Source organism: Sipha flava, unplaced genomic scaffold (assembly GCF_003268045.1).
Source record: "Sipha flava isolate LNK unplaced genomic scaffold, YSA_version1 203_pilon_pilon, whole genome shotgun sequence".
Taxonomy (NCBI): domain Eukaryota; kingdom Metazoa; phylum Arthropoda; class Insecta; order Hemiptera; family Aphididae; genus Sipha; species Sipha flava.
In genome coordinates this window covers 935,481-958,967 of record NW_020272799.1, presented here as the reverse complement: position 1 = coordinate 958,967, position 23,487 = coordinate 935,481, and the positions used below count along the sequence as shown (strand labels likewise).

Sequence of the window (23,487 nt, the reverse complement as noted above, 5' to 3'; positions counted from 1 at the left end):
TTTGATAAAGCGTTATGTGATGAATATGAAAAAAAAAACAAGTCGAAGAAAAAATTCATGTATTAAAACAAGTATTTGAAATAATAAAATTTTTGGGTAAGAAAAATTTGCCTTATCGTGGAACTGGTGACACATAAGGGCTGTACAAGATAAATGGTGTAACTAGAGGTAATTTTTTGGAACTTTTAAAATTTACTGCTGAAAGAAATGTAATTTTAATACAATATTTAAACAATGCTATATTTTTAAGCAAAAACGAAACTTAAATATAAATCAATGGCAAAAAAATTCAAAAGAGGATCATTAGTTACACTTGTATCCAGTGCTTGATTTTTCAAAATTAAAGAAGGAGGACTCTATTTGCTTAAAAAAAAATTGCGTCCCCAAAAATTGTTAAGTGTTATAATTATAACGTACTAGTAGTAGGGGGACGCTAAAATTTCTAAAAATTAGAAGGGGTACTCTGTCCCCCTGCGTCCCCCCTCAAGTCGAGCACTGCTTGTATCCAAAACTACTGTTAATAAAGTAATTGAAGGTATACTAGAAACTATGAGGAAACATATTCATGAAGAAATGGGTGATCAGCATTTTAGTATACAAGTATGACAATTTTAAATCAACATATTTCTCATTTTTAATTAAAAATTCATTGTTTTTACTATTTTAGTTTGACAGTACTCAAGATATTGGAGCTACAGATCAAGCCACTATCTGCCTTCGCTACTTAAATAATATAGATAATAATGAGCGCCTATTTGCCATTATTAAAGTAGAAGATTCAGCTGGTAAAAGTTTATATGAAATATTAAAAAAACTTTGACAAACATAATATAAACATTAAAAATGTCATTGGGGAATCTTTTGACGGTGTTTCTAACATGAGAGGAGAGTTTAACGGTTTGCAGTCTTTTATTAAGCAACAAAACAAAAACAGTCTTTATGTTCGGTGCTATGCACATATTCTAAATTTGTGTATTTGTGATACTTGTGACAATTTAGCGGCCAAGAATTTATTTGTGTTCAAAAATCGATATGTGAACCAACTTCATTAAAAAATAAATTGTGTGAATTCCAAGTTATTTTAACAGCCAATTTATTTATTAAAATTTTTGATTCAGCCGGACGTACATTAACATATTTGTAGTCCAATAATTTAGATCTTTTGGCTGGTTGGTTAATGGTAGAAAATACAATTGATGAAATTGGAAAAATAATTTTTAATACAGTTGTCGATGAAGCAGAGAAATTCTCACTAAATATGAATGATAAATTTACAAATTTTCAATTGAATGATAGTACAATTGCGGAAGATAAATTACCATTAATGCGTTCTAGACATAAGAGTTGCAATTATGATGTAATGTGTGCAGATGAACCTATTATAAGTCCTACTGATGAGTTTAGAGTACAAGATTTTAATGCACTGTTGATCAATTAAGAAGCAGTTTTATTGAAAGATTTTTAAGTAATAAAGAAATTATAGCAGATATTAATTATTTATTACCAAAGAATTTTCAATATGCAAAGGATAACAGTCTACCAGAATCAGCATTAAAAATATTATCAAAATTATCATCAATAAATCATTAGAAGTTAGTGTCTGAATTGAATCATTTCTCAAAAATATATGACAAAATTGCAAAGCCTCTGAGTTCAAATACTTCAAAAATGAATATTATTGATGATGACATATTTCAAGATAATGAAGAATTTTTTCTAGACTGGGATAAAAATGATAAAATGGAATCAGAAGTTAAAAGTAAAATATATTAATATATACTGTTTTTATATTTAGTTATATATTTTTAATAAAAAATATGTTTGTATTTTTTTATAGGGTATAGAAAATCAAAAACTACCAATAATAATCATAATACAAAATCATGCTTAATATGTCTACATAAATTAATATACCTATTAAATATGCATTCACCTGCATATTATAATTTGTATGCTGCAGTTGAATTTGTTTTAACACTCTGTTACATAGGTTAATTGTGAAAGAGCACAATTAGCACAAAGAGCATCTTGAAGCATTCATGCTAATGTCTATAGAAAAAGATATATTAGACGCTATTGATTTCAAAGAAATACTAAATATAGTAAAACAATTTTCATCATTGATGAACCAGATGTTATCGTTGTAAAAACCATAGTGTATTCATATAATATTATTTATTTTAAATATTATATCTATATTATAATTATATGTAAATGTTATTCGTTAAAAAATAGTTATTTTACTATTGTACTGTTTATTATAGATGCTACAGATGTATTTTAAGTATAAACAGTTAAGTTAAATATAATTTGTTAATTTGTTTAGAAGTAATTTTTTTTTATTTCTATAAACAATGTTATTTAAATACATATTATTAAACAATGATTTAAAAACTCTTATAATAAATTATTTTTGGGAACACCAGTAAAAAAAAAAAAATTAATTTTACAATGTATACATATTAGATTTTAAAGAAAATTAAACTTAATTCACAATATTCAAATATATAAACATATTTTATTTAATTGATAAATTTAAAAACTAAATAATATGAAGAGGTAAAATTCGTTTGAACTCTAGGTGTTAATGTATGGTAGGGGCCGATTTTTTTTTGCAGAACAGTGGGCCGATTGGGTCCTAGTACACCCCTGTATATATATTTGTATATATTTGTGTGTAGTACATACTTATTGAAAGTTCACAATTATTTAACTTAAATTATTTATGCTAAAATTAAAAATGTTGTAAATAATTGATACATTTTTTTGGTATAAAATTAATTAAATCCAGTTAATACAATTACATTTTTCTCATTTTGTCGTTGATAACTTAAGTAATTAATTTTACGATTAATTAATAGATCGTGTCTGTTATATCCCAGCAAAATTGTGTGTGAGATTACATGTGTATGTGTGTATGTGTGAATTAAAATGGATTAAGAAATCCCCAAAGTTGTGATACAAGTTGGCACCAAACATCAAGTGTTTTTTGTTTGGCGAACTCAATTATCATAAGCGTTACATATATCCTAACAAAAACTACCCTACTTTTATAATACATCTGTTCATGAATATAGATTGAATTGAGATTTATTTACTAAATTATCAGAGAAATGTAGTAATCGAGGTCATTACGACAGAGCTAAATTTACTTAGTAGTCTTTTTCTTAACTTATTTTCCTTGGGCGTTGTCGAAAACCACTATTATAATACTTTTATATATGATGACGGGTTTTTAGCTAATAAGGTAAACGGGTATTTTAGATTTTAAGAATATTTATATTATTTTTGTTATTAGCTAGCCATTTAAACGGGATAATTGTTTTTAGTATAAGTTTTTGAAAGATTAATATTATTTTTGTTTTTAAAAAACAACGAAAAGCCTTGAGTCTTTTCCTTATTCTAAACTACTATAACGCATTACGTCTAACTATCTGTGTATAAATAGGGACGTAGTGCCAATACTTATTCAGATACAATGTAACCAGACTTATGAGTAGACCGATACTGTTAAACTTACGTTAACTTATCGAGCTACCATTACGTTGTGTTTCAGTAATAAAATAAAATCACATTTATAACTTAAAAAGTGTTCTCTTTATTTTATTTCAAACTTCTACCAACGAACGTGTAATTACTGCAACAAAAGGTGACTTCGTTGTAAAAACGTTTTGAGTCAGTCTTTGATCAGACCGACTCACTACAGAAAGAATAGCGCTTGTGAGGTCGAATGCTTTAACTGTCGGTCGTCCCGTAACGTACTATACCATGTCGTTTAGCTTAGAAATGTGTAGATTTAAGTCCTTTTGCCATTTACTAGTCGATACAATATGAATAAAGACATACGATACGGAAAAGAATCGATAAATCGGCTATCGGTTACGATTGATTTCGAGTTTGAAGTATCTATAACGTTAATTTTGAATCTATTATTATCTATTATGATCGAAATACAAGAGCGTATTGTTATCATTGCGTTGTTACTAATTGAATATTTAACATGACGAATAATAAACGGAGTGTAGGATTGTATTATTACGACGTGTGAATAAATAACGGTAGGTATATTATAGATTAAAATCGCCCGTGGCTTAGAAACGCAGCAGATACCTATATATATATATATATATATATATGAACGCGTAGGGGTTCGTGTACATTATACATACATGACGCGCCATACGGTCCGATTGTCTGAAAGGTTCACTCAGAATTATTTATGGAATAATATTACGGTCGGTCATATTCAAACGAGCTTTCGCGTATTTATGTAGCATGAATGCAGACTCGAAACATTATATTATACCCGTGTGGTGGTATACACGCACCCGTACCGTGGTATAGCAGTCAGCTATTGCATAACGTACCTCTATGCGAAATATTTTCTAGACCAATTTCATCAAATATGAAGCGGCGAGTGCACCGAAGGAAAACAAACGATTTATAACTACAGAAAAAATCCTCCCTCCTATCATGTGTTTTAACTTCCGATTACCAATACAGAAATCGCGTGTGACGACGATAGTAACAATATTATGGAAATAAGATAATGCGGTAAAAATATTATTGCAACCGTGTACATGGACGTATTCCTACAACCCGTCCGCGGTAAGTCTGTCGAAACGTGAAAGCCAATGAAAATTAAAGTGCAAGCTTGTCCTCATTTCATGGTAATTACCAATGGTCCTCGATGCGTATTGAACATCTTACTGCACGGTCTAAGAATCTCTGCCATAAGGTAATCAGCATCAAAGTACTTTTGACTCTGTTCACTACTTAACTGAGTTCAGGGTTCTTTTTTATTTATTTAACGCCAATCGGTTATTAAAAGATACACAATAACAGAATATATATTGAAATGTTACAATAATAGTAGTGATTAAAACAAAACAAAGGTAAACATAGTAGTTCACAGTACAATCTAACTAAATATTTTGTATAAATAAAAACATAACATGCTATTGTACAATGCAGTTCTAATAGTATATAGCCACATCGATCAGCATCGTTTCAATAAACTATCTAAACTATCCAGGGTTATCTAGTCAGACGATTTAACCGTAAATACAGCCAAGACATTTTCTCGAAATATTTTCAATTGATTTTTACTTGATGTTTTATTTCCCGTGTTCAGTCATTGCTATTGCGAATTACTTACACATCTATTGAAGATATACCATTTATCGTATCTTACATAATATAAATGTAACTACCGTACACATTAGTGTAGATTATAAAATATAATGCAGATAAAATTATTTTTATAGAGAAAAAAAAACCTATACATATTTCAATTATTGGCCGGCCAGAAGATCAGTTGTGTGGTTTTTGGCAGGACCTCATACGTTCGCGATACTTGTTTAATCGTAATAAAGCTTTCGTTTAATATCGCCGATTCGTGCGCATCGGTATAGTGAATTCTAAACACTGTGATAATATATATATATATAAATATGTATATGTATTATAAGCAATCAAGAACAGAATCGATTGGAGATAGAAATTATTATTATTATTATTATTATTATTATTATTGTTGTTGTTGTTATTATTATTATCCTCATTATACTAACATTATCTTTACAATAATTATAATGAAATGATGGGGTTGCACATTAGTATACATCCCAGGGCGATCTACAGGTGGAAACATCCGGTGTGGTAAACGTACACGTCCGCAGAATTAAGTGATAATCAACGTCCAAACATGGTAATAATAATAATGGTGGTGGTGGATCGGAACGGAAGAAGAGCATGGACATGATCTCGTATTATATTCACTACATAAGTCCATTATATATTCAGACGCAATAATCCTGATAACGCGCATTAATGTCCTTTGAAATAAGTATGTGCAAACAACTTAGGCCGCGGGATTATGTAATTTGAATTATTCGCTTCGCCATACATTGGCAACGGGAACAGCGCACGCTGCTGCATTTGCGCGTACATTACCGAGATTCGAAGTTCTGTCCGCGAACATAACGCTTTCGTCGAAAAACGGTTTCGGACAAGAACGAGCGGTGTAAAAATACGTCGTTCGCTTTGACAAGAGGAAAAACGTCATCATCATCATCATCGCCCGTTCGTCAAACTCACCCTCCCACTGGTACACGTCCACCCGACGCACCGGTAACGATTATGATGAACCATGACGCACGTTAAAGGATTAATTTATATTACAATATGTATATAAAGTAAAACCTCGATAAGACGAAATCGCTTGGGACCATGATATTTTTCCGTGTTAACGGGGTTTCCGTCTTGACGGGGTTAGTTAATTGTATGTAATTTGAAACGGGGCTAAAAAAATGTTCCGTTATACCGAGGTTTCCGTCTTACCGAAGTTCCGTCTTATCGAGGATTTACTGTATATATTTATTTTTCGGTGATAACGCAAACGTTGTATTATGTTTTAGAAATTGTAATCGTCATTTAGAAAACAGTGTTGTATCACATCGAAATTCGTGGTCGTTACAATACGTGGCTGAACGTAGTTAATTCCACGCGTGCATAACATCGTGTAGACATCAAAAATTTTATTATAAATAAGACGGGAAACGTATTAAAAAGTTGTAAATTTGAAGGTGTTGTGTTATAAAAATAAATGATAAGGATCGGAGTAAAAGTTGAAAATGTTTTTTGAAAGTGAAATATATCCAAATAAACGGTTCGTTCAGATATTATACTTCGATGTATATATGTTATGACAGGGAACAAAATCTTGATGAATTGTACGATTCCAGTTCCAGTTCGGTTCCTAGAAAAAAAAATCTGTTTCGGTTTTCAAAATAGCTAAAATTTGGGTTTCAGTTTATTTTCAGTTATTAAAAAATAGAAAATTAGTTTCATGTTTGGTATCGTACTAATGTGAGAAAAATTTGGTTCTGTTTCGATTCTTTTATAAATATAACTGGTGTTAATTAGCGTCAATTATGGCGGTTAATACCAATTTTCAATCAGATATCCTACCATCACTTAAGTGAATTTAGGACTAATTAAGTAAAAGTGTACTCATCACCGTCACGACTACCCTGTTTCAAATATCGTTTCATGTTTTTTTTATAGTTTAAACATTGATTTGTGAATTACCACTTGTTATTCATAATTATGTAGTATTTAAATTTTTAAATATACACTACTATATATTTTTTAAGTTAGAAATTTGCGGTCGGTGGTTTCAGTAGATAGTACATTGGAGGGTCTGTTCCACTTTCATAGGATTTTAATCTGATCACTTTATCTCATAGATATACAATAATTATAAATATGTGCTTTACCTTATAATACTATGTGTTTATTAAAACATTTTAGAATAATTAATAATAATGCTAACAGTTAAAAATATTTTAATATTTATTGATGATTTATCCATAAAATAAATACCTATATTAAAAATAATAATATTTGAAATAAGAAAACTTTTGAAAAGTAAGGATTTATGTATTACGTTAATAAATTATTTTAATATTGGTACTTATAAAAATACCTGTAAATATTTGATGATACCTACCTAATCATAAATTATACATCATAATGAATAACAATAAAACGTGTTTAGTGTTCACTGCTCAGGCGCGTGCTGTAACGATAATCAGATAACGATAATTACAATCACAACATGCTTACGAAAAAGTTATTTATAGACATAATTTTTGAATTTCTCGTTATTTTGGGAACTAGAAAACCCATAGATATTACTATGCAGTAAATAATAACTAATTTTGTTGCAATTTTTATTACAGTATTACATTATTATCAATTGTTTCATAAAACTATTGTATACTTTTATAGTTCAATGACACGTCTAAAATTTGTAAATACTTGCATGATTATTTTTGAATATTATTAATCCCGATAGTAATAATAATAGATCTATGTTTTTGTTTAGTTCTTATTACCAATTAATGAGAGATATAAATAAAAATAATGCAATTAAAACAATACTGAAATTAACCGTAAAAAACCTTTACAAAAAATGATCGATTCCGGTGAGGTTCCGATTTTTAAATAAATATAAATAAAAGTTTCGGTGGGGTTCCGGTTTTAAAATTAATTTAAATTAGGGTTTTGGTGAAGTTCCGGTTCCCAATATTTAAAAAGTTCCGGTTCTAAAACCGGTTCTTTTAGGTATGATTCTAGTCCCTGGTTTCTAATATCAAAATCGAAAACAAAGAGCCTGATTTTTTATTTATACAGCAACAATGCACAGTGGTCAAAAAATTAAAAAAAAAGGAAAAAATGTTGAAAATGATTATTGGAATTAACTATTTTTAAAAGTTGATTTGTATTCTATATGAGAATGAACATTTAATCTAATAGCTATTAGTTTAATAGAACCACTTTTAGTGAAGATAATACATCGCTTAATGTTTGCGATAACAAGATATAGTATTTTTCGTACACTCACAAAACTCTAAGTACTCATTTCTTCCCGACATTTGTTCGAAGATATTTAATATTTAATCGACATATTTGGTACCAGTGGAAAGCTTATAAGGTAAGGAAAATAAATTTACTAAAATTTATATTTTTATTTACCTAGAACATATTATTTTAATTAGTTAAATTATATTTAAAATACGTTTTTATTGTACATAAAAATCTAAAATAGTCGTAGTTTTTAAAAAAAGTAGCGTGAAGTAGTGTGAGAGCGTAGGTTAAGTATAATTCTATAATTTGTCCTAAATAAGATTTCATAATTTCCAGCTGCCCGTATTTGCCCAATTTTTTATAAATAATTTTTGTTTAGAATTTGTTGAATGAAATGGAGTCAAAATTAACACACCGAGATTTATACTTCAAAATATTAGATTTAAAATCTAACAAAAATTATAAAGTTGAGGCCCTCTATGATTTTGTTCTATGTAAAGTGGATTATGTGAAAGAGCAATCTGAAAATTATCAAAGTGATTTGAAAAAAAAATTGCATATTTTTATGAACGAATTTGATAAACGATGGCAGAAATGCAATAGAACGAAAAATCGGTTTGACACAATTTTTGAAACGTGGCTAAACAAAAAATTTATTTTTTCTGAAGTTTCAAAAAGTTTACCAATGTCCCACGTAGGACGACCAAAGGTGCTTTTTTCTAAAGCGTGTGACAAGACAAAAAGGCATAAAACCCAGACATTGCGTACGTCGAACTCAACAGAAGAACTTGTTTATGCGGCACAGTTAAGTTTAAAAGAAACCGGAAATGTCGATGCTGCTAAATTATTAAAAGAAGCGACGTCTACTACTCCTACTCGTGCTTTGAACATTCAAAGGGCGTATACTGCATTTCAAAATGTTAAACCAGTTCAAATGTGTTCTGAAGAAGATGCATTGGCATTAATTATAGATGCTAAACTCACCAAATCACAGTACACATTAATACGATTACAGGCAAAACAGAGAAATGCAAATATATATCCTGCATACAATAAAATACTCGAAGCGAAGTCCCAATGTTATCCCAAAAAAGACCAAGTATTAATTACAGAAATATCTGCGGAAGCAACTCTGCAATCGTTATTGAACCATACTGTACAACGAATATTTCAGTCTATTGAAAATTTATCAGCATACGAATTTAAAAATAATACAGTTGTTTTGCTTAGTAAGTGGGGATTGGACGGGTCATCAGGGCTGGCCCAATATAAACAAAAATTTAATGATGTCCAGAGTGCGAGTGATAGCAATATTTTTTTGACGTCTTTCGTTCCAATTCAAATTATTATGTATTCAGGTGAATCAAAAGAGGTATTAAAAGAATTTATTTGGAAAAATCCAAGAACATCTTCAACCAAATACTGCCGACCAATTCATATACAATTTCAAAAAGAAACGACCGAATTGATACAAAACGAAGTATCAAATATATCGAATCAAATTCAAAACTTGGTATCTTCAATAGTTAATTTGGGAAATGACGATTTTGTATCAGTAAAACATGAGCTTGTGTTAACTATGATCGATGGAAAAGTATGTAATGCTATATCAGATAATAAGTCGGCACAAAAATGTTATATATGTGGTGCAGGGCCAAAAGATATGAACAATTTAAATACGATAAAACAACGTCCAATTGATCCATCAACACTGTCATTTAGTTTATCATCCTTGCATGCTTGGATAAGGTTTTTTGAATGCCTCATTCATGTTGCGTATCGATTAGGTTTTAAAAAATGGCAAGCACGGGGAGATGACCAAGAAATGTTAAAGAAAAAGAAAAAGGAAATACAAACTAAGTTTAGACAAGAATTGGGTCTGTTGATTGATCAACCTCGTCCTGGAGGAAGTGGCACGACTAATGATGGTAACACGGCCAGACGATTTTTTTCTAATCCAGACGTATCATCTTCTATAACCGGTGTTGATAAAAATATCATAGTACGATTCAAAGTTATACTTGAAGTTATATCATCAGGTGAAAAAATTAAAGGTAATATAAAACAAAATAATGTCATTTAAAATAGTATCTTAGGTATTCTACTAGCTTAATAAAATAATTAATAAATAGGTAATGAATGCATAACCATTTAAAAAATATTAGTTTTCTTTATATTATTTTAGGAGTTGAATTCAATAATTATGCATTTGAAACAGCTCAATTATTCATTAGTAAATATCCATGGTTTTATCTACCAGCATCCGTTCACAAAATTTTGATTCACGGAACACAAATTGTTGAAAATGCCATATTGCCAATCGGTTTATTATCAGAAGAAGCACAGGAAGCTAGGAATAAGGATATGAAGAGGTTTAGGGAAAATAACACAAGAAAAATATCCAGAAAACATACAATGGAAGATTTATTTAATAACTTGCTCATTTCATCAGATCCACTTATTTCGAGTAGAAGAAAAATTAGCAATAAAAAATCAACCACATTATGCGATGAAGCAAAACTGCTTGTATGTATTGTAGGAGAAAATAAAGAGGATTTTTACATTAATGAGGAAAATAGTGAAGACGAATTTATGGAGTACGAATAATTAAATTGAAAACAACTAGCATATTGTGAACATTTGTATATTAAAATGTAGATTAATATATAAAAAACTAATTCGTAATTAATTTACTGTAAATAACAATGAAATAAAATATTAAATACTTTTTATTATTTGCTTAAATCAAAATATAATAAAAATCACCATGAAAATATTTTTTTCCAACTTTTTTTTTTTATGGACCACTGTGCAATGGTATTATGCACTGCTTGTTTTAGACAACTTGAAGCCCCGTCATACCAGTTACACTAATACGAAATAGACGCCAACAACCCATCACGCTTTCTGTTTTCATTTCTTCTTAGGTTTTTCTTTTTTTCCTTTCTTTTTCACTCTCTTTCTTTAACAATTACGTTTTGTAATACGATCGATTGGCATTCTTCGAATAAAAAAAAAAAAAAAAAAATAAAAAAAAAACCATTATGTACATACGATGCGCGTTAATAATGAACAGGTACCGCAAAAGCCACGTGTAAGCACTTGAAATATATTAAAATCCGGGTACAACACACAAGCGTATGAACATTCGAACATTCAATTTTCAAAACGATCTCTGTCGTCCGCATCAGATAAGACTTTGTCACAGAACGAGTTGAAAAACGTTTTCACGTGGCGGTGATCCCCCCCCCTCTCACGCACAAACCTTTGTGAGGTAAGTTTTTAAAGACCTTCCCCGGGAAAAATCGAAATCGTGGTACCTAACGTATTGTGCAGTTCGACACTGACAAAATCTATTCAACATTGGTCACAGCGGCAGCGGAAAACGTTAGCCTTAATTCCCTTGGGACGAAATTTATTTTTTTTCTCTCCGAACACACACAGCCTACACCGTACACTCACACACGTGGCGTGAATTTGAGACCACGGCGGGTAGATTCGACGTTTTCACGGGACCGAAGTTATCACTCCTTAGCAATTGGCCTGCGGATCACCTGCGAAGGTCCGTTGTTCGTGCCCATCGCGTTAATAGTTCGAACGCGTCATCACGGTCCATTTACGTGCACAGGGTCCATAGATTCTCTATGCCTTTCTCGATATCGTATCGATCACTAAACGATGACCCCGGGTAGAGTTCCGTATTGTACGCACTCGTATCGCCAACGTGATTTTAGTATTTGTTTATTTTTACCGACTGCGAACTTTCGGCGAATGAATTTATCGAAACGTACCGTTTAGACCAGTGGTACCACATGTAACCCACGAAGGTAATCAATGAGGCCCGTTACAATTTTTTTTTTTTTTTTTTTTAAATGAAACAAAATATAAAAAAAATTTAAAAATTAATCATATAATAAATATTTTTCTAAAATGTAATAATTTGATTTTCGGGCATTTTCAAATAAATTTCACGATATACTTGAAAGAGCGTACTGATCAAATTAATGTATACCCACAGCGTGCACCTTGATCTATAATCTTTTCAGTTGTCAATAAAATATTTGAAAATAAATTCAATATGTACCTACTTGTACATTGTATACCTACTATGTGTAACAAAATAACATTATTGGATTAATATTGATATTATTCGAACTTTTATACTTGGTGGTCAACTTTAAGATAATTGTTTAAGAAAGTGGCCCACCGAGGAAAAAAAATAGGACATCACTGGTATAGATATACTGGTATAGATAGCCGGGATACCGTTCCGATGCTGAGTCGGTCATTCCGTGTCGTACTACATTGTTTTCTTGTTCGTATGCGCATACATTTCGAACGAAAAAACGCGGAGCCTCTGTTTTTTATAGTTTTCCGCGTTGTACGTAGGGAGTTTGATGGTATATTATGCAGTTTCGACGTTTCGTTGCATTTGCATAAAGACGAAAAACAGCAATCGAAAACGCTCTCCGACTGAAATAAATTTTTCATTTTACAACAGCAACTTCGAAATGATATACATACTATCGCGTTCGGTAACCGCAGTTACGCGTAGTCCGATACATTATACAATATGTTTTGATACGATACGTTTTGAATTTTGCTTAACGTGTAATTGACGCAACAGAAACGAAAACACATTGAAACGTAAAAGTGTACATGTAACATCCCGTTTCGCAGTGACTTGTTCCGGGAATGTCTATGACATAATGTTAGAAAAGTTTTATGCTGTTTTATTAATTGATCGTATTTTAATTTTTGCCATTTACATTTAATTATAACCGCAACACGGACATAATTGTTGAGTTTGGTATTTAACGCACCGGTGTAAGAATATTTCTTTTTTTTTTTTTTATTGTGCTCACGATAAACGAGCGAAAAAACCCAAAACTTCGAAACTATAATTCTACTGAAAAAAAACCAATAAGCGTTTCCATTCAAAGCATGTATAAAATACTAAATTTTCACTGTATAGAATAAATGATTTCTGGTCGCATTAAAATCAGGATCCGGAAAAAAAGAAATCAGAAATTTAATACATAACAACAAAACTAAAATTAAATTAATCTTATTGACCGGCGGGTATTAAACTTCAAATATGAATATCTGACTCAACTTCATTTTTATAACTAAAAGAAACACATTTTTATTATTATTTAATTTAAAAATATTATATGGAATGTTTTTCATTTAAACCCTACAGACGTTTTTGAACCGCCCATACGAAGAAAAAACAAATAAGAACATTTAATATTTGTTCACATTTTATTGATTCTTAATTAAACAGAAATCTGCATGAGTTGTCCAAATTTAATTTGTTTTATACACAAATAAAATTATAAGACATAATTGGTATAAATAATTATGTACTGATCTGTAATTAATTTGTTTTCGCATATGATACTTGTGAAGAATGTTTTAAAATTTGAATTTTTTATTTAATTAAAATGGAAACAAAATCTGAATTTTATCTTTTAGTTAAAAAATAGTTCTCTGAAAAACGAGAAGATAATCCATTTTATTTATCAAGTGAAAAATATCTTAACATAATTAATGAATGGCAAGAAATCTTGTCATTAGGTTTGATATGTTTATTAAATTAAAAATAATTTGTAATCACTAACTAATTTGTAATTGTGTCTTACTCTATTTATTTTTTTTTTTAATGATATTTTGATGGTTCAAAATTTATACATTAGCCAACATACATGGATAATGGATAATATCGACTTTAGCCAAATTTTAACAATATTCGTAGTATATATAAGACTTAATTTTTCAACCAGGATATAATATGTTGATTTTTATTAATTTATTTGATGAGACAATCTTGTATATATATGTTCAAAGTATTATGTCTGTAACAGGAGAAGAACGACGATGCCTATCGTAATACAGTTGTTGAAAAACAAAAGAAACGGTGTACACAATTATTATTATCCGTATCATGCGATACCAGACGATAGGAACAAACACTCATTATAATAAACTAAATATATTCAAGATCCGTTCATATAGACTTAACGTCATGTATACTCGTGGTTAATACCGTATTTCATAGTTGAAAAATACGTTTCAAGAACATGCCGACAACAGCGAAAATTCAAATATTGTTTTCATATCGTTTTGCGCGAATAAAACGCACGTGTAATATTTTAGTCGTACGTGATGAGTTTCATATTACGCGATACACATAGTATGAAATGGGTGTTCAATATTAATTATTAAATTAAGCACGTAAAATAATTACTAGTGAAATTGTTAAAACAATTGTTTTTACTTTTTAACGATGGCAGGGAAAACTATAAAACGCACTCGGTGATGGTAAATACTGCTACGGCACGAAAAGGTTGTGATACCTTTTTTATTTTTTCACATTTACTATGGAAAAATTAAAAAAGGTTAAATTATAATGAATAATGATAATAATGATACGTTATCGGTGTTGTTCTAGTCGGCCGACGGTGTTTTCTTGCACGACAAATGACAATAATAATAGTATAATAGTTTTAACAATACGGATCACGACTGGTTTGAGATGATTCACATTAACTATTTTACCTAAATTAGTGTACTCGAAATTATCGCTAGTGTATTAATGGGTATCATTATATTACCAGTATCGTATAATTAAGTTTTTCCCTAAGAATAATTTAATAGGTACCTATTGAACACGCTTCATAGTACATGGTATTCTTCATATCTGATATTATATGAAGTCATGTGACCATTTAAATGAAATAAAATTCAACAGTACTATACTTGACATAGAGAGAGAAAGAGAAACGAGTTGGAACCATCGCAGACATAAGATTTGTTCGTACGAATAAATACGCATAATGCTGCGGTCGCAAGAAAACTGTAGATATAATATCAATATGTATTGTCGGCTTTTAAGTTACGGACAACTGAGGAAATCGCTAGTACACATAACTATAGCGTCGGTAATGTTCTCATGAAAAAACTACAATCACATGGTGGGGCAACCGAAGGAAATATAATAACATACGGGCATAATTGAATCCAACCCTAAACGATTGTTGAATATATTTTTTCCTAACGGTTTAATATACGATTCGTTTGTAGTAAAATAATGAAACGAAATCACTGAATAATATTACTGTATTTCATTGAATTTATTTCCAAAACGGATAGTTAAAAATATAATTCATAAATGTACTTTTTTATTTATAATATTATTTTAGTTATCCAATAGTAATTAAGAGTTTCTGCATTGACTTACAAGCTAAGTTATTTGCTATATTGTCGTTTAAGTTTGGGAAGTTTACAAAATATAAAATTCGTCTTAAAATAAACAACGAATATACGATACTTGTTGACGTTTAGATATTGCTTAATAGATGACAATTTCTCATTTGATCGCAGAATTCTGTGAGTACTGTTTAAAGGGAAATATTAATGTTTAAATCGTTTTTTCGCTGAGAAAAATGAACGTGTGCGGGTGTAACTCAAATAATTAAATAACTCTTACCAAACCGTGACTTGAGAACATTTTTGTTATACGTATACTTTTCATTCTTATACAACTTAAAGGTAAACTTATCTAGGAGTATGACTGTGTGTATATGTAAAAATGTGCGTTTTTGTGTTAAGTGTAAAGCATTGTCTTATTTACACCTCCTTAAGTATTTCATGTAGTGTTTTTAGGATTACATCAGTGACGGATAGGGAATTTGGCACGGTGCGCTGACGCTTAATTTATTAAGTTTTCACGTTTCTTTTAACTTAATTGATTTGATTTTACTATTAAATACAAGTATATTTTTACAATTACTTTCAGTCTACGTTTTGTGTATTATTTATGTGTGTTATTGAGTTTTTTTTTCTTTTTTTTAATGCTCCAGTCTAAGCTTTTATTTATTTATTTATTTTTATATATAAACTATTTGTTTATTTATTTATATATTTTTAAATTCAGTTGGCACAATTCCATACATTCCGTAGTTTCAATAGGATGTGGTATTTTAAATATCTTTTGTTACAATTAAACGTCACAAATGCATGTTTTCTATGCAGTTTAAAATACATCTATCAGTATAAAAAATGTTATCTGGCGTAACGATTAGCGAATTCGTTGAATTAAATTCCAAAAATCGGTCTTTAAAATCAGTGCTGAATGATTTATTATCAATATTTAATAATAAAATATAATACAATATAGTTTGGGTATAAATTGGATATATTTTTATTGTGATGGGGAAATCGATGATTGAATTATTTTTAATCATTTGATCAGGATTATAGTACTCTGTACTTTATTATAATTATTTTATTTTTTAGATAAATTAACCGTATTGGACACTTAGAAAAGGGTGTTTTTTCAAATTTGACTCGTAATAGGATATTTAAAACAATTTTAAAAATGTTTAAAGAGTTAAATCATAATTATTTTAGTCTTAAAATATAAATCAAAAACTAGAAACGGTTAAAAGTATTGAAAAAAAATTAAATTGAAATACATTCATAACATACTTATTATATTGTAAAAGTAAATTTATCAATAAATCAATAAATTAATTGATAAATAAATAATAAGGAAGTCTTTTAATGACGTATAAATATAACTCAATGAAGGTAAATGAAAAATAATGTTTAATATCAAATAGTTGCATAAACATAATTATTCTGTAATACAGGTATATTTGGTGTCTGCATTGATAATAAAGTACTTGTATATTCTGATTGGTCATACGTAGAACTGGCATAAAAAAATTGATTCTTAAAAGCTCACTGGTTTCAAAAACCAATTTATATCATTTACGACATATTTATAATTTAGATTTTAAATTTAAAAGATTTCTTTTGGTATTATTCAATACTGATTCATTTTTTCTAATCTTAAAAGGTTTCAATATAGTCATTGTGAAATATAGACAAAATATTTACTTACTAATTTTTGTATGTTAACCATGTATATTGTAACACTAATTATTGATTATAAGCGACGGTGATTAAAAGAAAACTCTTTTAATTATGCGTTAATTGCTAGAGTATATTTTTTTTCAGTTTTATATAAATATCTTTGAATAATTATTTTCAGTCAAGTAAAAGATAATATTATTCTTAAGTATAAATTTTGAATTAAACATAAAGTAATTTTTACTCAGATTTAATCAATATTCTAATATACTTTACACATCTATGATGCGATTTATGTTGTGCTCTTTTCTTTTTATATCCATACCTAGTAGTATTCGAATTATTTATTGTTAATCTTAACTCATCAAGTATAAACCTTTTTTTTTTTTTTTTTATTTTATTAATTATTTACAATCTATACAAGACAATTAAGTATAACAAGTAAATTTGGTGAAGGTTAATAAGTGACAGAAGGTAGCATTAATGGGCAGGCACTCAGCAGTGCCACCCGACCGGGTACTTATGGAATTATTTAGCTTAGTTGGTCGCGGGGCCATTGTCTTTTAAGTCTTCTACGAACGTTACCAGGCAGAGAGATGGAGGATAGTTGTTTGATCAATGGATTACTGTGAGAGCTTAAGTTGGCGTAAATTTATGGTAAGATAATTTTGCAAATTGGTTAAGGGTAGATATTTTAAGATCTTTATGTAGATTTTTATTTGTGAAATACCAAGGCGATGATGTTACTAAGGAATGCCTGAAACGTTATGGTATTGGATGACTTTGCAGAATCCCATAACTGGATACCATATGTCCAAACTTGTCGGATTATTGACTTGTATATGGTTATTTTATTGGATAGAGAAAGTTAGGTTAAGCGAAGAGGGGGAGAAGCTTGTTTTAACCGAAGTACGGATTTGGTTGCCTTCCATAGAGAGCAGTTGGTTGTAGTGAGAGCTTCAACGTATGAGTTATAAGTTATATTTTTATGCTTACGAATTACTTTTTTAAGTTTGTTGCTTAATTGATTAAATTTAATCTTATCGTTGGGGTACTTAGATTTTTACCAGTTGGCTCTAGCCTTACGTTTTTCTGCAAGTAAGACTTGGATGTGATGGGGTATTTTATTATGCATGGTGTGGTTAGTTTTTGAAATGGAGGCAGTCAAAGAGGCATTCTGTATTGATGAGGACAGTGATTCCAGCGCTACATCGATTTCATCTGTTGTTTTTAAAGAAATCTTTAGATTGATGTTGTCGTTTAAGATACTTTTAAAAATTGACCAGTTCATTCGATCGGGAGTAAGTGTTTCCCTTTTTGGTATGCTGGGGTTTAGCCCAATTTCAAGTAAGATTGGTGTTTGATCAGAGGATAGGTCATGAAGTTTGCTTATAATGCTATGAATATTGCTAGGCAACTTATAAACAAAAAAGTCCAGAATGCCGGGTAGCCTGTTGTTAAAGGATGGCCAGTAAGTAGACTTAGGGGGGCCTAATGCTAATAAGTTGTTATTGGTAATGCTGTGGAAAAATGCCCATCCTCTAGTGTTGCGAGAGCGGTTCCCCCATTTAGGGTTCTTAGAATTAAAATCTCCGCCTGAAACAAAACGGTGACTTAAGGTTGAGAAATAATCAGAAAATAGGTTTACAGTAATGCCAAGACCAGGAGGGCTATATATAGCAGATGTATTTATAGGTATATTATTTTGTGATAAAATTGAAACCCCGAAGGCTTGAATGTGCGGGAAAATATAAGAGAGTAGAGGGTAATGAGATGAATTGGATTTGATATATAATGCAGCGCCCACGTGAGATGTTCCGTCAGGATAACAGGCGAAATAAGCTTTGTACTCATGGATGTTGATACAGGAGTTCGAGGTAAAATGAGTCTCATATATTAGTGCTATGTTAATATTTTTGTCTTGAAGTAGGAAAAGAAATTCATCTTTATGTTGTTTGAGTCCATTAGCATTCCAGGTAAGTATAAGTAGCGAAGAGTTTGCTGTGTTATTATTAGTCATTTTTAGAGATTATTTTGTTGATAAGAGTAGTAAGAAGACATATAAGTGATGTTATGAGTAATTGAAAATTTTTCAAGAAAGATGATATTTGGGTGGTTAATGGATTTTCAGGAGGATAAGAGTTTTGGTTATTTTGGGAAGGTGAGGATTTAGCAGCGTCAGAGTATGTATTGGGTCGGTTAGTGGTAGTGCTGAGAGACTTACCCGTTAATTTTTAAGTTATTGGTGAATCTTGAGATGGTGGTGTATCTTGAGATGATGATAAATCTTGGACGAAGTTGTTCGGTTGATTGGAATTGGTGTAAGTTGGTGGCTCAGTGGCTGGGGACTTCATGTAACGTTTATCTGAAATGTTAGTGGTTCTTGATCTTTGAAGTTGCTTATGGACCCTACATCCTTTGTAGTTCGATGGATGTCCCTCTTCGCAAAAGACACAGATAGCTGGTAGGTCTTTACTTTTCTCACACATGTCAGAGAGGTGATCTTGTTCACAACAGACGCACTTCGGTTTGCGGTTACAATATGATCGAGTGTGTACATAGTTCTGACAGCGGTAACATTGGAGGAGATCTCGTCTCGTATGGGGATTTTCTATCTTGATTTTTGAATAGCATAGTGTTTCATGTTTAAATATGTTGGGATTATTAATTTCGAGATTGAGGTCTATGAAAAAAAGTGGTAGTGGATCATTAGATTGCCTCTTTTTTATGTTTGTTACATTTCTTACGGAGTAACCAAGTTCAGTTAGTTCTTGGGAGATGTGGTCGATAGAGGTTGAGTGGTGAAGATTTTTTAAAATAACACGGTATGGTTTGTTTCCTTTAGCTTGGTATGAGTGGTATTCTACCGAACTATCGTTCAGTAATTTGATTATTTGGCGAAAGGAACTGAATGAGTATAATGATAGTTTGATGTTTTTGAATGGAGATTTGCATAAAAAATTTTTCTCACCAATAATATATTTTATTTTATTACAGAATTTGATGTAATCAATATTTGATGTGATAAATATTGGTGGTGATGATGGTAATGGTGAAGCTAGTTCGGTGTTTATTTCGTTGGTTTCATAGTTTCGTCGTCGACTTTTAAGACTTCGTAACGGTTTGGAATGAAAAAGGAGTTGTTTGATTTGTTCACTTTTGGCTTAGGAGACGTACCTGAAGAAGTCAAGTGCTTGTTTTGAACAGTCCATCCGGCTTTGTTTGAATTTATGGCGATTTTGATTTTAGGCACGGTGACATTTAACACACTCTGTATAATTGTACGAGCGTCGGGCGGTTTATTTTTAGTTTCTGATTAGATGGCATTGGGCCGCTATCGGTTATCAACTGTCCAAGGGTCACCGAATGAACGGTGCTTTGTAATTAGATTGTTAACTAAAAATAATTTATTATATTACTTTTTAGTCTTGATACGGTCGAAGGTGATAATGAGAACAATTGTCGAGCATATGTTGGGGTGATGTTTTTTTGAATTTATTTTTTTACTGCAAGTTAGAACGAAATCCATTGAGTTTAGAGATAGTTGTTAGCGAATTATTTGGGAGCGAATTATACACGTGTGTTTAATAATGATACCCGTGCAAGTGTGTGAAGTATTATGTATAATGTTATTTTGCTTATAAACTCTACTGAATATTTTTTTTATATTTTAATTTTTTTATATCTTATATTCGTCCATTAAAACGTCAATTTTCATTCATTAAAGTCAATTCTGTAATACTGCTCGTTAAATCCCGTATGTTTTTCGTCGTAAACAACACTACATACCGCACGGGGTTGCGGATGGGATCACGGGCTCTTCAGTACTTCGGATAAAGTTCAATGATCCATTACAAAAGTTGATCGAGTTTGGGTAAAGACATATGAAAATATGATATCTAGACGATATAATATATATCGTATTTATATAATAAATACAATAATGTAAATATATCTAGATCAATGAATAATGATGGGAAAACCACGGTTAATTCAACAACATTTTAAATCGTCATTGTCGTACTAATATAAGCAGCAGTGTGACTTTTGACCGAGTCGTTGAACTGTGCGTCGCATCTTCGATCATAATAATATTGTGTTATAATAATATATAATATATGTCAATATTTGCATGTTGCGTAGGCATGAGAGGAGTGGTACAAAAAGACCTTAAGTTCCGTCCAGACGTCTTGCAACAAGCATGTTCATTGCGTGTTCGATTCCATTTGACTGTTTCCGATCTTGTTGGACCAGTTTACGGGTTTTTTACATTTTCGTGTGTTCATCACATTTGTGAAAAATTCATTACAACTATATGCTGTTGATATTATGACCGTACAAAGGAAATTGATACTCCATCAGAATTAAAGACTTTTTCTCTAAAATTGTTCTACTGAGCATATCTGTTTCACGTATGCTTTAGAACATGGACATACGTTTCTTGTATGAATACGGTCTTGAAGTGCTTGTTTTTAAAATAAATGTTTACTTGTTTTATTGAAGAATTCGTGTGCTCGTAAATATATTCTGTATAACACCAATTATTTTTGTGTAATAACAAGGATGCAATTGTTTTGTGTTTAATATAATTTATACTTCAATGTTCACAGAAGTAAATGTCGGATAAGACCAAGAAAATGGTTTTTAATTATTAAAATCAAAATCGTTTTTTATCGAATATTTTATATTTTGAACAATTAGTTTCAATTATTCCAATTAATATATATGCAGTAAAATGTGATTTCAATATTTTTAAAAATATTCAGTAAAATAGTTAGATTTTCTATATTTTTACTTTTTAATTAAGGTCCTTTTTTGATATTTGATGGTCCATAAATGGTTTTATGTCCATGTATCTAACTAAACTGTGAAAACTAAGGAATATATACTGTTCATAAAATATGTAGTCAATAAATTTCAAAATCAAAATTATAACAATGTGTACGAAAGAAATGTAAAGTAAAAATAGATGTTCTTCGAAATGTTTTGTATTGCCCTTGAGTAATGCTTATGTTTCAATAAAGCTTTGTTCGTTTGCTATTGATCTTTTCATTTTTAATTATTTTACTAGAGAAATATATCTTACAAAACCTATCGACCTAAGTATAAAGTTTCATTTTAACGTTATAATTCAGAAACGTACAAACTGTGTTACTGCACAGATGCGAGTCTTGTCTGTACGTATACATGTGCGCACGGACTATGTCTACGCACATAAAAATATGGCTTTTGAAGTTCGTAGACTCATAACCGGTATAATTGCCACAGCGAGTTCTTCTATGGGTAATTTTTTATTTTTATTCCCTGCCATCCCGAAAAAACCGTGTGCCAGATGTTCTTCGGTCGTGAAACGAATCGTTACTCTCTTTGAATCGTAAAAGCCAAAAAAATATAGCTGTTCGGTTAAAGTTTGAACGGTTGGCAACCAACCGTTCACGTTTAGAAATAATAAGATTAAACTGTTGATGTTAGTTTATGGTCTAACATTAGGTTTTATTATTATTAGTTTTTTCCCTACCTCCCATGAGTGCATTGTAGTTAGTCATCGTAAAACATCGCTATCGTGTATACGCTGAACTCGGAACTACATAAATATATACCCGAGTTTACGTGTCGAAAATAATGTACAAATATAAATCGAAAAATGCACGGTTTAAGATTTTACTCTAAAACGAATAAAGCGAAGAATTAATATTCAGAATCGAGAGAGGGAAGAGTGAAATTATATGGCCGATGATCGATGTAGTTGCGTATGACACACGTGACGATTAATGAACGAAAATGTGTATGAAAGGAAAAATAATAACGCGGAAAACTGAGACCTCCTCTCTCGGTACAACAAGTATCGATACAACGCGATTCAATAGATCCAATAAATGTGTATTGAATCCAGATACCTTAATATTATTATGGTTATATGTAATATCTAAAAATATATTTCTTTAATAGCTTACATCAAAATTAATTATATTCATGACATCAGATGAAAATTTCAAATAATCAACGTATATCAACGTTAAATTATATATAAATAATATAAATATATAAATATATATTATAAATTTTAACCGATATCATATGCATGATACATATATTTGTTTTTTACATTGGAACAAAGTCTTTACAATTAAGTATTTATACGCACTTGAATATAAGTACTTTGAACGGATAACACTGAAGTGGGTTAAAATTTATTTATCGACACACAGTTTTTGTCACGGTCAACTATATTTG

General features: G+C 30.4%; 2 protein-coding genes across 3 annotated transcripts in view; one reads left to right on the top strand and one right to left on the bottom strand.

The window, feature by feature from the left end:
• LOC112682398 (voltage-dependent T-type calcium channel subunit alpha-1H-like) overlaps positions 1–23,487 on the bottom strand; it is a gene marked incomplete in the record, with an annotated part of 329,779 nt that overhangs the window by 173,674 nt on the left and 132,618 nt on the right.
• LOC112682399 lies at positions 8,226–11,004 on the top strand. 2 transcript variants are annotated; one of them, XM_025552989.1, is made up of 3 exons: positions 8,226–8,500; positions 8,753–10,427; positions 10,559–11,004. In XM_025552989.1, exons 2-3 carry the CDS (start codon positions 8,768–8,770, stop codon positions 10,978–10,980), a joined length of 2,082 nt encoding a protein of 693 aa, XP_025408774.1. In that variant the 5' UTR covers positions 8,226–8,500; positions 8,753–8,767; the 3' UTR covers positions 10,981–11,004. The 2 variants fall into 2 exon arrangements, with proteins under 2 accessions (XP_025408774.1, XP_025408773.1); XM_025552988.1 differs by having other exon boundaries at positions 8,226–10,427.

What these genes read in the sequence shown, in the direction of transcription:
- LOC112682399 (XM_025552989.1), top strand. Translation starts at nt 8,768, where the DNA reads ATGGAGTCAAAATTAACACACCGAGATTTATACTTCAAAATATTAGAT. An exon ending in ATCAGGTGAAAAAATTAAAG is followed by an intron (nt 10,428 to 10,558) that starts GTAATATAAAAC and finishes ATATTATTTTAG; the next exon opens with GAGTTGAATTCAATAATTAT.